This window comes from Mesoplodon densirostris, chromosome 10, assembly GCF_025265405.1.
Source record: "Mesoplodon densirostris isolate mMesDen1 chromosome 10, mMesDen1 primary haplotype, whole genome shotgun sequence".
NCBI lineage: Eukaryota > Metazoa > Chordata > Mammalia > Artiodactyla > Ziphiidae > Mesoplodon > Mesoplodon densirostris.
Window position 1 is genome coordinate 109093835 of NC_082670.1, and position 16365 is coordinate 109110199.

Consider the following 16365-nt stretch of genomic DNA (forward strand, 5'->3'; position numbering starts at 1 on the left):
AGTCCCTTGTCAGGTGTGCTCACCTGCGTGGGTCCCTGTCACAGGTCATCAAACTCCAGCAAGCTAACACACACACCCGCTCTGGGCACAGTGCACCCTCGCAGTACTGGTCCAGCTGCCGGCCTGGAGCAGGAAAGACAGTAACCCTAACCACGTCCCTCTGCGTACCATGGGACCGGGCGGCAAGGATTGAGAGGCAGCTCCAGAAAGGCCTGTCTGAGCAGCCCTGCATACACACAACAGGTCCCGATGGAGAGAGATGCATCTTCAGAAGAAATTCGCTGCAGGCCCTCTGGCAGGGAGCACCCAAAGGCGCCCGCAGGAGAAAGCCAGTCACCTAAACTGGAGCCCCACACCCGATCCCTCGCCCCTGCTGACTGCAGGCAGCCCTGCGTGCTTCCCAAGGATACAGCCACAGCCCGCGCGATGCTCCCCGCAGGCCTGGGGGTGGGGCGAGCCTTGGACGGGAGCAGGCAGGTCACTCGGGCCCGCCGGTCCCAAAGCTCCATCACCCACCTGGTTGAGACTCCCAAGAGGTCACAGCCCCCAGCTTCTCCCCACCTGAAATCCCGCCATCGCTATCACCTGGACGATGAAGATCTTCAGGCTGCCACCCCCAGACCCCACTCGTAAGCCGTGTATGTTCTAGGGCCCTGGACGGCTGTGCACAGAGCCTGTGCGCGCGCATGTGCGTGTGTGTGCATGTGCGCGGGCCGAGAGCAGCTCAGGCGCGTGTCAACATGTGGGTCTGCTTTCAATCGTGCTGGAACAACTCTACCTGATAAACAAAAACAGATCCAAAATAACCTTTGGCAAGCAGCATGTTTTTAAAAGAAAGAGAAGGTCCGAAGGATCTGGCAACAGCAATGCTTAAGCAAACAAACTTGGCCAAGCCAAGCATCCACGGTGCACATCAAAAAGCCCCTCGCAGGCTCCCCGTGACCTGAGGCCGCAGCCAGGAAGGGGGCTGGAGCTGAGGCTCCCCTGGCCCGAAGCGGACAGGCCACACACTTCCGGCCGCTGGTCGCTACATCTCATCCAGGTCACAGGAGCAGGGCACGAGCGGGGAGCAGGAGGCCAGCAGGAGAGGGTAGAGCCCCTCGCTCGCCTCCGCACAGTCCCTTCCAGTGGGCCCTGCCGGGCGGGGGACAGCGAGGCTCAGCGGGCAGCGTGGGGAGCTGTGGGAGGGCCTCAGGGTCCCCACTCAGGGAGGTGGCCAAGTTCACAAGGTTCTAAACCTCCACAGGGGCCAGTCTGGCACGGTCTCCCCCCAATCACAGCTCATGTGTGTCTGCCAGGCGCCTTTCCGGGGACATGGCTCTTACCAGAGCCGGGCTGCAGTCGCCCCGGGGCCCAGGCCGCATCGCCCAAACCCCTCCTCTCTCAAGGCCCAGGTTAAGCTAAAACTGAGGAGGACACCGGAGGTCTGCAGAGCCTGAGGCCAGCACGCTGGCAGGGGCAGGGTCACTCCCGAGCACCCCACAGCAGCCTAGAAAAGTGGGCACATAACGTGGAGGCTCGAATCAGGGACGGTGGACCCGGGACAGGCCACGGGAGAGGCACGCAGGTCTACACCCGAAACACGGGAGCCTGGGGGACGACTCAGCTCCTCTGGGCCCTGGTTTCTCCTCGTGTCCCCGGGGCGTCATGGAGAAGGGGGGGGCGAGAACCATGGTGGCTCTGAGGGGGGGGCAGGCTCTCGATAAGCAGAGGCATGCGCTCAGCAGGGCGCGAGGGCAAGCAGAGCGGCGCCCGGCCTTCCCGGGGTTAAAACGGGAAAGACGGCTGCTCCTGCTAAAGGGACAAGAGTATCACCAGGCCACCCCACAGGGCAGGAGGCAATGTCCGCAAACAAGGGCTTTTGTGAAGCTCTGGGGGGAGAGACACGAGGGAGATGGGAGAGGAAAGGCTGGGAGCCTGGGAGGGGTGAGGGAGAACAGCTTGGGAGGGCGAGCGGGCAGTGGCCCGGGCACCGCAGCCAGAGGGCAGGCCGGGAATCCACGCAGGGGGCCAGGTGACTGCAGGCCACACTGCAGGGCCAGGAACAGAGGCCCCTCAGGCTTCCTGAGAGGAGGTGGCCCCCAGCACAGCACGCCGCTGGGGAGAGTGGCCGTCCCGGCGAGGCAGGTGAGGCCACAGGGAGGTGAGAGAGGAGGGGGAAGGGCAGAACAGAAGCTGCTCTTCCTCTAATTCTTTCTGTGTTTTCTTCCCTAAAAGCCACACAAGAAACAGATGAATCCAAGCTCATTGTAAAAGATCTGAACACCAATTACATGGACTGAAACATGAAAGCTCTCTCTCAGCCCTGAATTCCGCCTTCCCTCCCTCCCCCAAGATGGAACTACTATTCACAGTTCGCTGTGTCTCCTTTCAGATCTCTTTTGACGCATTTATACACAAACATATGCACACATGCACGGCTTTCCTGAACGGGTGGGACCAAGCTGTACACATGCGGAGACGGGCTTGTGCGTCCCCTTTATCCACAGACACTCACTGAGGGCCCGGAGCAGGCTCGTGGGCCTGGCGGTTCCAGCGTGCTCTCCCCACCCACATTTACATCACCCTGTCGGGGCCGCAATGAGCCTGTCAGTCCACTCACAGCGCGGAAAACCCGCGCGCTCCTTGGCTGCTGGGCTCGGAGAGGGCAGGGAAAACAGACATGGGGCCGGTCCCCCCAGGAAGCAAGGAAGGCGCAGGCTCCACAGCCCCCGAGGCAACCAGAGACACTGATCAGGCCGAGGGTCCCGGGGTCCCACCCCAGCTCACCTCCCACCAGCCACGTAACCCCGGGCAAGCCACCCCTCCCCTGGGACCCTGCAGCCACCTCTTTCCTGAGAAAATGTCGCCCACGCTCTCGGCCCCGGTCAGTGTCCGGGGAAGGCCCCCTGAAGGGTGCAGGTCGGCAGCCGAGTGACCGGAGACCCCGGTCCCCATGGCTGCGGAGGGCGAGCTCCTGTCACGTGCAGCTGCTGACCGTCTCAGGACGCGCCTGGGACCGAGTCAGGGGCCGACATCAGCGCGCTGAGGGCCGAGGCCTGCAGGTGGCCAGCACCCGAAGGGTTAACGGCCTGCTGCCGGGCCTTCCTGCCGCCAGGACTGCATTAGGGGCGGGAGATGGGCTGCGTCTGGATCGCATTAGGAGCTCTGTTGGCAGCGTTCCCTCTGGCGGGCTGCCTCCCCTCCTGCCCCGACCACTCTCCCCACAGCTCAAAGAAAATACCAGGATCCACATATAACCCCGCGCACTCCCCTCCTGTCTCTTACCCCCGTCTTGAATGAAACAAGCTCTTAAACTCCTGACCTTCCGCCCAGTCACCCCGTTCGTTTCTGGCGCGGCAGCGTCGTGGAGCCTGGGGAACGGCTGCCCTCCCCGCGGACGCACGCTGCGCAGCCGGGCACGGGCTCCGGCAGGCCGGGGCAGCTCCTCCCGAGGCTGGCCCGGGGCGTCTGTCATCCGAAAGAGCGCAAACACCCCCAGAAAGACCCTCCCTGTATCCTGAAATGCCAACACCAGGGCCACTCAGACCCTCACCGTGCACAACTGGGAAGGCTCCCAAGCCAAGAACAGGAGGAGGGTTGGCAGCCTTTAAGCACCAGAAATAAAGCCTTAGGAGAAACAGCTGAAGCTCGCTTTTTAACTTTTCTCATCTTTCCCCGCCAGAGGCCCCGAGGCAGCGGCTGGATTCGCCAACAGCGCACAAATTCATGTCTTCCCTGGCGTCTGAGCTTCAGCCCCATACACCTCCCCTGCAACTGGATGCCCCCAAATACCTCCATCTTGCTAAAACCCAACCCACGCTCCCCTCTGCCTCCGCCCTCAGCCCCAGACCTCTCCCGGCTCCCCCGCAGCAACGGCTCCACCACCCCACCTGCTACTCAAGCCAGAGACCTGGGGGCTGTCTCGGACGTGGCTCCCCCCCTGCACCTGGCCCAAACCCACTGCCTCACCAGCCTTGTCCATGCCACCTCCTAAACAGCCATAAGCCCCACTGCACTGCCGCCAGCTTGATCCACGTCCCCTCCATCTGCCTGGACTACACAACAGCCTCCTAATGGTCCCCAGAAAGGCACTCTGGCCCCCTTGCATCCATTCTCCATATGGTTGGCCTCTCCAGCACACCAGGAAACGCATATGCACACACACAACCACGCTCCCTTCTCCACCCTTCAAAACCACCTGCATGTCTCAGTAGCTGTTGGACGGAGACCTCTGGACCCCAGTGCTCCGCTCCCGCCTCTAGCCCCACAGCCCCTCTTCCTCGGTGACTGTTCTCTGAGCACCAGCCACAGTGACCTCCTCGCAGGCCGTCAAGTCACTAGGCTGCCTCCCCGCCGGGCCGCTGCACGGTTCCCGCTGCCAGAGCACCCCCTCCACTCCCAGCCCCACTCCTCTCCTTCACACCAGGGACCTGCCACCTGCTCTCAGAGGACGCGGCCCTGTCGCGAAGAGGCCCTGCCCTGGGCTGCAATTCCACCTGAGCTCGCTGTGCAGGGCGAGGGAAGGGGCCTGCGGGCAGGCAGATGCAAGTACCCAGCGGGACCTGTCCTAATCCACACACCCCTGTGTGTGTCCTCACAAACACTGGTCACCAACAGCAAGCCAAGGACGCGGCTGGCGGTCGGACGGAAGCCAGCTCAGTCCCATAAGGCTGGCTCAGACTCTGGACTTCCCTTGCCCAGAATCATCTCATTTAAATACTTTGGAAAAGACCGAAAAAAAAAAAGAACTTCTAGTGGCCGGCATTTATTTTTAAACAAGAACGTGTTATAATAAAGCATTTTAACAAAACTTCAAGCGAAAGCAGGCAAGTGCCTTTACTTTAAAAAGACATCTCACTTGCCCTTTCCCCATGATTATTACAAGTTGAAGCCTGTGAATAATTAAAGCAATGTTTATGGTATTTTTATTACTGTTTTATTCTTAAAAGAAAGAATGATAAATATTCAGTTTAAGTGGTACACTTGCTCTCTGTGTACTCAGGAAACACTCAACTTTCCTTTAACGAGAAAAATAAAACCAAGGTCACAGCAGCGCCCGCGACAACGGCAGGGCAGTAGGGACCACAGCCGCTCACCACAGGCCGCAGGTGGCCCTCCTCTCCCCGCGGTGCCAGTCAGAGGGGCTGGCGGGGCTGGGAGAGATGGCCTGGCCAGCCTGGCGCTGCTTCCTTCCTGATGAATCTTCTGTAACAGGAAATGGCTAAGGATGAAGATGGGCCAACTACACTCTAGACACAAAGCACTGAAGCCGAGGGGCTCCGTCTTGAGAGGAAGGTGGCTCGAGAAGCCAGCGCTGCGGCCCTGGGCGCCTGACTGACAGTCATTCTCCGAAAAATAAGCCAGCACTGGGCCTCCCGGCTGCTGAGGCACCGAGACACAAGCCTTGAAGAGGAGTGGCCACCGCCCGCTCCACTCCTGCTTCTGGGCCCACGGGGAGCAGCTCCTACAAACACAGCCCGCTAAGGTCATCAACTGCATACTTTGAATCAAAATCCTACTCAGAAACAAACTGCTTATTTGCTTATTGGCTTTTTCCTACTGTTTTGTTCACTAAATAATTTCTGGGGCCTCGTCTGGGCCAAGCTCCGGGTCGGGTGCTGAGAGCACGGAGCCGGACGGGCGCAGCCTCTGTCCTCAAGGAGATTCTGCAGTGCGACGCGTGGCAGAGACACACATGGGGGCGAGCGGCCAGGCACCCGGTGGGGGGCCGCGGGAGCTGCAAGGAGAGACCCCTTCCGGGCGGGGAGCCGGCCCACGAAGGCTGCAGGTGAGGTACCAGGGCGAGAGGCAGAGGCCGCTGGAGGTGGGGCAGGAGGCGCTGGGCCGCGGGCTTGTTGGGGCAGGAAAACAGACTCCTAGCCGAGTCCCCGTCTCACCTCACCCCTGTAAAACAGCTTCCAAGAGCGGAGGCAAAGGTAAGAGGAACGACGCCAAATACTGTTTCGCATTTTCTTTTTCCTTTCTGGGGGTTTTTTGGAAAGAGGTAAGTAAACCTGAACGTGGACTCGATTTGGAGGAATGTGCTATCAAATTCTGAACTTTCTCTAAAACTTTTATCAACTAAATAGGTATCCACACCCCCCTGATGATGCCCCCTCACTATCAAGAAGCGACATGGGTTCCACTGCAGTAACCCATTTAGTAGCCCTGCAAAGACCTGCTTCCTCACAACCGGGCAAGGACCCCACCATTTACTGCTTGTGGAACCCACAACAGGAGTTCCATGTGACAGCAATACTGAATGACAAAGTGTCCTCCCGGGTGCTGGGCACTCTACGGCCATCACCCCTAGTGGGCAGTGCCGCACACCGCCCTCTGCCAGAGGCAGGGACAGAGGGGGCTCTCGGGGTCTGAGCCGTGATGGCCGGTGAAGCGCAGGAGAGGGGAGCCTGCCTGTGGCTGGTCCCGGGTCCCTGACTCTCCTTCTGCACCATGTGCGTCTCCGACAGTTCCTGACATTACACCCCTGATAGCCAATCACTGCCGGAAACATCACTAGCCTAGCATCCCAAGATCAGATCTTACCGACGGGTTCCCCCTGCTGAGGATGCAAAGAGCCAAAGAGCCTGAGGAGAAGGCTGGCGAGTCGCAGGATGTCTGGGTTTAAAGCAGTCTGGGTCTAAGTAGGGTTTGGTTTTTCTCCTTCACTCCCTGGGCCCCAACATTCCCCCCCTCAGCTAATGGGCCCCAGCTGGACGGACGTGGCGGCAGAGACAGGGCCAGGGTCTGACAGGCTCCGGCGGGCGGCCTGGCCGGGAGGGGACACAACTATTTATGGAGGGGCCGCACTGCACCCCTGGGGGAGTTCAAGCGGTCAGATGCGCCCAAGTAGATTAGTGAAACCTGCCTGGGATGTCACTGGCCTGGGGGGAGAGCTGTCCAGTTTGTAGCCTGCCCTGCAGTGCCCCAGTGTCTGACAGGCCCTGGGCACGTGATGGTGAGTGGAGAGCCCGGGCTGACTCTGTGGGGGCTCCCGGGGCAGTGGGCATGATGCCCAGAGCCGGTCTTTGGTGTTGGTCAAATGGCTTCAAATGCGGGCTCCACTGTCTAGGTCTTCTCCCCGGTCAGATGGGGTCATGGGGAAGAAAGGAAGAGCAGAGCTGGCCATCAGCAAGCGATGGACCCACCCGCAAAGTGCTGAAGGCCAACGTCACCCGCACGACAACCCCAGAGGGTGAGCCGGGGCTGCGATTCCTTACAAGAAAGTCAGAGCTCAGAGGCGTTAAGGGACCTGCCCAAGATTACAGGTAACTGGAAGCTCTTCCTGACTTCAGTCCTTTCTTCCAAAATCTCTATTCGTTTCCTGGGGCCACCACAACACGTCACCACAAACTTGACAGCTTCAAACAACAGAAGTGTAACCTCTAGCAGTTCTGGAGGCCACAAGTCCAAAGCCGATGTGTCAGCTGGGTTGGCCCCCTCTAGAGCCTCTAAAAGAACCCCTTCCATCCCCTCTCCTAGCTTCAGGCCATGCGGGCAACCATGGGCATTGCTTAGCTCCAGGCTGCAGAACCCTAGTCCCAGCCTCTAGCTTCATATGCCCTCCTCCCCAAGAGTCCCTGTGTCACTAGACTTGTCACTGGATAAAGAGCCCACCCTGCTCAGGATGGTCTCTTCTAGAGATCCTTATCTTAATTACATCTGCAAAGACTCTCATTCCAAATAAGGTCATATATATTCTGAGGTTCTGGGTGGACACATCTTTTGTGGGGCACAATTCAACCCACTACAGTCCACCCTCTGGTCCCCAAAACGTCACATCCATCTCACGTGCATAATACTTTCACCCCATCCCAATATCCCAGATTCTCGCCCCATTACAGCATTAACTCTAATTAGGTCCAAAATCTCATCTAAATATCATCAGCTCAAAAGTATCATCAGCTAAGTCACCTAACTAGGCATGAGTCATCTGGAATGATCTATCCTGGGGCAAGACGCCTCTCTATCTGTGGACCTGTAATACTGGAAAACAAGTTATCTGTTTTTAAAATACAGGGATAGGGAGAAAATGGAAGGAACTCAGAGGTCACTGGTCCCAAGCAAGTTTGAAACCCAGCAAAACAAATTCCATTAGGTGTCCAGGCCTGCGAATGACCCTCTGTGGCTTGATCCTTTGCCCTCCGGGCCCATGGAAGCTCCACTGGCCCTGGCCTCTGGGCTCGCCTCTCTGGCCTCTGCCGTTGTGTCCAGAGCTCTGCCCTTGGAGTCATTCCTCCTTTATCTTGAAGGATAACACATGCTGTGGCTGAGTCCTTCTACCTGCTACTTCCTGCATGTACAATCCCAGAAGTCCAATTGCTTTTTTTTGTTTTTTTTTTTTTAATTTTGTCGGGTCTCTGTCCCTTTACATCCTGGTTGGCAGTGTTTCTGATGATATAACAGCCTCAAAAACCTGTGGGTGGGCCTCCCTGGTGGCGCAAGTGGTTGAGAGTCCGCCTGCCGATGCAGGGGATACGGGTTCGTGCCCCGGTCTGGGAGGATCCCATATGCCGCGGAGCGGCTGGGCCCGTGGGCCATGGCCGCTGAGCCTGCGCGTCCGGAGCCTGCGCGTCCGGAGCCTGTGCTCCGCAACGGGGGAGGCCACAACAGTGAGAGGCCCGCATACCGCAAAAAAAAAAAAAAAAAAAAAAAAAACCTGTGGGTCTCTCATGTATGTGAAGAGGGGATCTATGCCATTCACCAAGAGGGTTCTCCACAGATCCTTCCTGGAGAAGCCCGGCTCTGTCCTGGCGTCTGCTAGATATTTGATTGCACCCGTGAGACACACACCCAAACTCTTCAGCAAAGGCTGTCCAGCCTCGCCCGTGGCCTTTCTCCAGGGCACACGCTCTCAGAAGTGAATCTCCTGCTTTCAGCATCCTTTGGGATCTGCACAAGCCAAGAATTTCCCACGCCCTCAGGGGCTGGTTCCCCTTGCTAATCACAGCTCCTTCCTCAATTCACGCCTTCCCTCTCACATTTTACTGTAAGCAGCAAAGGAGAAACCAGGCTGCACCTTCCACACTTTGCTAAGAAAACCCTTCAGCCCAAATCCAAGTTCATTGCTACAAGTTCTGCTTCCCCCGACTAGTAAATTAGAGGCTTGCACAGCAATAGATACCAAGAGGGCTGGAAAGTAGGCTGGGGGAAAACAGGCGCCCAAAAGCAAGAGAATGAACTTTGTCTTTGCCAAGCAACCTCCACGTGCCCAAGTACCACAGCTCAGTACCTGGGACTCTGAGAGGCAAGTTCATCTTTATAAGCATGAAAACAGTAGCCAAAGATCTCAGAAGCCCCCACTCGCACCCCTGAGAGCTTAAGGTGGCCACTGGCCCTGCCTTCGCCTCCTCCACGCCCTGGGCCCCAGCGCTGCGGCCACTGACTGGGCCGGTCATCAGACGCGTCTCCTTCCCTCCAGAGCCTCAGGCACCCAAGTCTGCGTCTGCTTCTCACAGAGCCCTCTTCTGCCCCTCACCCCCTCCCAGCTGCTGGCCCAGGGCAGAGGGGGAACGGGGCCAGGGGGCCCCGAGGGGTCTGCCGCAGGGGGCACAGGGAACGGAAGGGGATTTAGCGTTGTATTCATTTCCTGCCCCGGCTGGGAATTAAAACACAGTCACTCGTATGAGCTTAGTTTTGTTAAATGTAAGTCTAGTTTGTTTTCATAATTTTGTGCTTTGTTTTTTAAGATTTGCACTTTCAGTACTCGGTGCAACATGGATTTGATCTGAGTAGTCTTTCTATCCAGGACTGACGGCCTTCACAGGAGGCCCCACGGCAGCCAGGGGAGGAGGGGATCATGCCTCACAGTGTCAGGGGACCCTGGCCCTCCAACTCCTGCTGCCGCCCCAGGGAGCCCTCAGGTTGGCCCACCCTGGTCACGAGACTCTTCCCTACGACCCCCGGCTCTGCAGGAGGAACAGGTGGAGGGGAGAGATCTCAAGCTGACGTTTCCTTCACCTGCGGAAGCACCGGTCATTTCTCTCACTCCTGAGACGCCCCTCTCCTGCCTCAGGCTGCCCTGGCCCGGAAACGGCCAACGCCAGGCACAGCGTCAGCAGTGCTCCGGCCTTCCCCTCGCTCAGGGCAGACCCTGCAGACGTGGACCTCCCCCCAGGGGGATGGTGAATTTCATGTGTCCACTTGGCTGGGCCACACGGCCCAGATATTTGCTTAAGCATTATTCTGATTTCTGTGAAGGTGTTTTCTGGATGAGATTAACATTTAGATGAGTAGACTTGGAGTACAGCAGACGACACTCCATAATGATGGTGGACAAGGCCTGAACAGCACAAGACTGTCCTCCCGGGAAGAAGAGGAAATTCTGCAGCCAACACACACACACACACACACACACACTCTCTCTCTCTCTCTCTCTCTCTCTCTCTCTCTCTCTCTCTCTCCCCCCCCCCCCAGTTGGTTCTGTTTCTCTGGAGGTCGGCGACTAATACACCCAGTGAGCCAGACAACCGCACAGCCCGTCTCCACACAGGCCCCCGGACTCCAGTCCGGGGCTGTGAGCACCTCCAGTGGCCGGCACCGTCCCTGGCCTCGGACACAGGCCGAGAGCAAGCCTCCACTCCCCTGCACTGTAGCCTCCTCTGAGGACCAGAGACCTTCCCTGGACGCCAGAATTCCTGGGAGCTTTGCGAGTTCTAACCAGCCCTTGTTCCCCACCCTGGATTCCCCACGGAGAAGGGCGCTTAGGGAGCTCTAAGTTCTTCTTTTCCAGTAAACAAAAACCTAAGCAAAGCCCACCGGAGGGAAGTATCAAGGCCACTGGACACCTTTTAAATCAGAGCCAGGCCAGCAGTTACCAGGAGTCGGGGGTGACGGGGAGACCCCAGCTGCCAGCCTTCTCACAGGTCTTCCACAGATGACGTGGCAGCTGCCAGTGTCACTAGGAATGTGACACTCATCTGGGTGGTGTCCAGACTGTATGGCTCTGAGCAACACAAGGTTCTAATTGTGTTTAATTTGCAATCCCTGTGGTGAAGCAAAGGGGACCCAGAAATGAGTCCACACGTACTTGCCACCCTGACCTGGGGGTTTGTAGAAAGGGGGAGGGGTTCCACCCAGCGCCCTCACTCATGGGCCACATGCTCCGGAGCCCACACACCCTCTGGAGGCTCCACTTCTCCATAAAGAATGCCTGCTTGAGAGTCTCCCAACGACCTGGGGCTGTTCCGAGAATCGGGGCGAGCACGGGGGCAGGACGGGAGAGAAGAGGGAGCAGGCCCCGCAGCTGGAGGGGCACAGGGACAGAGGGAGGGGCCCAAAGGAAGGGCAAGGCAACACTGACCTTGAGGGTGGGGATCTCCACGCTGTCACCAAGGCTGACGGAGCCTGAGAGAATGGTCCCTGTCATCACGGTGCCTTGGCCTTTGATGGAGAAGCAGTGGTCCACAGACATGAGGAACGGGCCCGAGGGGTCTCTCCTTGGGATGGAAATCTGGGACGTCAGGAGCTAGAAAAGAGATGCCGGTGCCATACCCTGTCGGGAGAGGAGCTGGACGGGGCGGCGCAGAGGAGAGCAGGGGGTGTGACCAGGGCTCGGCAAGCTGGCCCCGGAGCTCAGAGCGGACCACCTCCGACTGCACTCCGAGCCTCTGCCGAGGCCCCACTCCCTCTCTCGGTGCAGAGGGAAAGGGCCCGCGGAGGATGCTCCTTTACCCCCTTCCGCTGGGACTCCCGCAGCGGCGTCCCAACGGGCTGGGCTCCAGGCCCGCACACAGCCGCGGAGGCAGCCCACCGTGGGCACCCGTGGGCACGTCGCTCCCCAGCCTCACACGCCCGCTCACACTGGGCATCGGCCACCGGCCAGCCCTGGCAGCTCGCCAGCCATTGTGGCCTCCCCCTGCCCCTGGCGATGCTGCCTCTAGAAAGCTCTTGCGCTGGCTGTGTCGCCAGGTAACATGCAGCTGGGATCGTCTGCTTGTCCACTCCCCCGCCAGGCCATGAGCACCCCAAGCAGCTCCAGCAGCTGCATCGGGGTGCCTGAAGGGAACCTGAAGGACATGCCCAGGGCATCAGCCTCTGTCTGGCAGGGCAGGGGTGAAGGCCCCTTCCCCAAGCCCCGGCGGGGACAGCGGGACTGGCCCTCCGCGGCGGGTCTGCTTTTCCTGTTCTGCACACTCTCCCGCGTGCTTCCACCTCAGCCAGCCCACTGCCCTTGTGCTCCGTGGTGCTGTCGGAGCTGATTACCAAGAAACAAATGGAAATCAAGACCACGTTAGTCCTCTTGCTTCTTTCTGATTTCGTTAGGGAAGAGACTGTCAAAAAAGTATTTGGTAGTGAATGTCCCAAACTCTCAGTCTCGTGATAACTACTCTTGTGGAAAAAGACTAGAGTCACAAAACAGGCTTGGCCTGAGATTTGCACAGAGGCTTCTCAAAGGAATATATGAACAATTTCAATAGCCAGCATTTTTGTGGATTTTGCTTTAACAAAAACAACTGTCCCAGGTTCCTAGACCAGTGCTCTCTGGAGCTGATGAAAAAGTAACAAAAGCTTCACCCAGAAAATGTTTGTTTTGCTAAGTCAGCAAGGTCAGCACCGTGTAATCACACCAACAGCAGCCGTGCATGTGGTCACACCTGACCCCGGCTCTGCGGACCCAGGGCAGGTGGGCCCCAACACAGTCAGCCTGGATCTGAATCCCAGCTCCACCTCACGCTGACTGTGAGACAGTGGGCAAGTCACTTAGCATCTCTGAGTCTCAGGCTCTTTCTTAGCAAAATGCGGATAAATACCTTAAACCTCTCAAGTCTTGTTAACAATCATGTAATCGTGGATGTTAATAATCACGTACAAAAAGAGCTCAGGGTGGTGCCTGGTACGTGATGACCAGTCTCACCATCCAAGTAAGCTCTGATGCGGCACCATTCCAGCATGTTACACGTGGGAACACGAACTCCACACGCCAAGCGCTGGCACCATCTCCCTGACTTTATAAGTGAGGGTACCGAGACCAGAGAGAGCAGGTCAAGCGCGGAAGGTCACAGAGATGTGGCGAGGCCAGTGCTCTAATGCGCCGTCCAGGGCCAGGGTCAAGACACCTCACCCCCGCAGCCTCTGAGCTGCCCGGGGGCTCAGCAGAGGGACTCCACTCTCACCCTGCCCGCTGGGTGCCCCGGGCCCTCCCGATGGCTGGGCTCCCCCTCTGTCCGTGATCCCCAAGCCTGGCGGAAGGGACGAGGATGGAAGCCACGCTGGACCCGCCTGGGAGGGACCCACTGGAGGGGCTGGCACAACCCTAGGTGCTGGAGTGGGTGACGCAGCCCCAGAGCCCCAGCCTGGCGGGAGCTGCCTCGTGGATGAGTTTGACGGGGAAAGGAGAGAGGAGGCTCACGAGGATGTGGACAGCTCTGCAGAGCCGGGGCTGCCGACTGGAGGCCTGCAGCTCTGCCCTGACTGAACTCCGTGAGGAAGGCGAGGGAGGTGGCACCGAGGGGTCAGTGTGGAGAGTCCCCTCGCTGGGCCCCCCCTGGAGTGAGCCGGAGCCCCCGACGCGGATCAAGCCGGCGGTACCTCAATGAGCTCTGGGATGCCCTGTGGAGCTTCTGTTTCGGGGGCGTCCGGTCCCCCAGGCCTGGCCGCCACGGGTAGGATGGGTGCACCTCGGAACCTGGAACAGAAAGACAAGTCCCACCACGGTCACCGATGAGCACGACGGGAGGTCTCTGCTCTCACCCCGTCGAAGGCGCCGAGGGGGCGGCGTCGCTGTGCTCCCACCTGGCAGAGCAGGGCACTTCTTTCGTGTTGAACGAAAGAAGTCAGAAGGGGGCTCCTAGGTTTAGCCGCTACTCCAAACCCTCCCTGAGGAGGAGCGGTGAAGCCCAGGCCCCAGGCCCCTGAATAAAGACGCCCTTGGAGAGGACCACGGGGCACAGCCCGGCCTCCTGCAGAGACTCGGGAAGCACAGGTACTGAGAAGTCCCTGCCAGACCTGCCCGAAGGCCCCCTCCACAGCCTCCCGGCCTCCTGGAGAGCCTGCCTCTTTAAGAAAAGACTCTTACTATGAGTATACATTTACCTTTTCCACTGGAAAACAAAAAATCAAAAAACAGAAAAGAGAAAATATACAACCCACAATCCCATCACTGTGGTGTGCTTTCTTCCAGCCTTGGTTTCTCCGTGCATTGCCAAGGAATTATTTTTTTCATATTTTGGTTACAATATTCATACAATTTCATATCCCTCTAGTTTATTTACCATTATATCAGAAAGAATTTTCTATTGAAAAATAACAACAGCAATGATAATAATAAGACTCACTTGACTAAGCCAACAATACGACCTGGACGCTTTCATTGAAACCCCACAAAACCACCATGGAATTGGCACCATTTTACAGATGACAAAGTGAGGCTTAGAGAGGTGGATTAATTTGCTCCAAGTCACAGCCATCAGTCTCAGAGCCAACCTCCACCCCACCCGATTCCAGAACCAGGGCCCACAACCACCGTGTTAAACTCCTGCCTCCCCGCCCCCCGGCCACCTCTTCTTGCATTTTTAACAGCTGCATAACAGTGCAGCTCAGAATTCACATGCTTTCCCCCAATGTGTCTCATTTAGAACATCCCAAATTTTTCACTATTGTGAGAAATATGTTGGTGGATATGACTTTTTCTTTTTTTTTTTTTTTCTTTTCTTTTCTTGGCCTTGATTTGGGATAAATTCATGAGGTACAGTTCAAAGACTCAACAAACTGAAAAAGCAGCAAAATGTGGAGTGAGGACATTCGAAAAGGGTCTTCTCCATAAGGCAATAAGAACACTGGGAAAAATGACCAGAAACAACCTTTTCAGAACTCTGCAAATTAACCAAAGGCTCGCAGCAATCTATGGAATGTTTAGTCAAGGAGAACAGCTGAATCTCAGTAAGAATAAGGGAACTTTGTGGCATTTTTACTTGCCTTATTCCTACCCACCCCTCCCCAACTCTGCAGTAGCCTTAATAACTGGAGTCTGTATTCAGAGTGGAAACAGCAGCTTGACAGCCACTGAAAGCGGCAGAATGTGTCTGAGCTCCATCAAAGCCCCTTTCCCAGAGAAATGTCTTTATTTTTCCTCTCTGGCAGTTCCCTGGAAGAGCCCACCCTTAGACCGAAGCGGGGGCTCAGGCCTCGGAGTCAGTGAGCCAGGACCCGCCCCCCCCCCACGCGCACATCTCTGCCTGCGCTCCGAGCCCCAGGCCCAGGGCCGCAGAAGGGGAAAAGCGTGTGCTGAGAATTCCAGCGATTAACCATAAAGCTTTCGGAAATTTAATTATTGTTTATCCAAACCCTTTTGGGCAACGTATTGTAACAAAACATAAATGCGTTTCGGGCTGGGTGTCTGGCCCTTTCCCAGGCTCCAGAGAAGCTGGCCTTGTTGGTTTCCTGAGCACGCCACACAATGGGGCATCCTGGCTGCTGGCAGCCCCCCGGGGACAAGAGGCCCCTCCTGCCTGGGTTCCAGACCTAGGCTGCTGTCTGGGCTCTAGGAGCACAGGGGGCTCCAGCCAGAGATGTCAGGAAGAGCGCTGAGCACAGGCCCACAGCCCAGGTGGGAGCTGACCCAGAGCACAGCCGAGGGCGCCTCCTGTTCCCAGCGCCCCTCCCCGCCCACCCCACCCCGCTCCCTGCGCAGCTGTGGTACTTCATGGCACGAGCCGGGCCCAGGCCTGCTGACTGTACATGCAGGCTGACCTTCATCAACATACAAAAACAACTCACATTGGTAAAAAAAAAAAAAAAAAAAAAAAATGCATATGAATCTGTGTGTGTGTGTGTGTGTGTGTAACTCGTGTAAAAGATGTAAACAAAGAGAGTCTATGTTTTAGGTTTGGAATAGCAGAATTCAAAATAGTGATACTAAAAAAAACCAGCGATACTTATTATGCCTTATTTTTCTCACCAGTCGAGCCAGATACAGAAGCCTGGGGTAATGGTGAGCATTGGACTGATTGCACTCAGGAAAGCCCTAGTACAGGGCCGCGCACACAATAGGTGCTCCACATGCTACAGCTGTTGTTACGAAGCCCCTACGATGTGCCAGGCCCCACATCAAATGCTCCCTCATACTAAACACTGTGAGGCTGGACTTACGAGCTCCCACTTTACAGAGGAAGAAACACCCACGCTGAGAGGTAAAGTGAGTCAGCCGTAGAGCAGGTACGGAAGGCACACCTTGTAGGAGCCTGCTGGCAGGAGCCAGGTCACGTGGATTTGGCATCCCACCTGATCCCGGGGAGAAGGTGGGCACTAAGCAGATGGCCGTGGCTAAAACATAAACAAGGGAAAAGAAAGGGTTTAAAAGCAGGAGGAAACACAGAGGGAGTCTGGGAGAAAGATGCACCAAGGATGCTGCCAGACAATAACGTTTAGTGGAAAGAGAAACAA

General features: G+C 57.1%; 1 protein-coding gene across 3 annotated transcripts in view; it reads right to left on the reverse strand.

Annotated features, from left to right (window-relative positions):
* EEFSEC (eukaryotic elongation factor, selenocysteine-tRNA specific) overlaps nucleotides 1–16365 on the reverse strand; it is a 168842-nt gene that overhangs the window by 85630 nt on the left and 66847 nt on the right. For all 3 annotated transcript variants that reach the window (XM_060110643.1, XM_060110640.1, XM_060110642.1), the window contains exons 3-4: nucleotides 13513–13609; nucleotides 11285–11449 (exon numbers count right to left, since the gene is read on the reverse strand). In XM_060110643.1, coding sequence (XP_059966626.1) covers nucleotides 11285–11449; nucleotides 13513–13609 — 262 coding nt within the window. The remainder of the gene's footprint in view (nucleotides 1–11284; nucleotides 11450–13512; nucleotides 13610–16365) is intronic.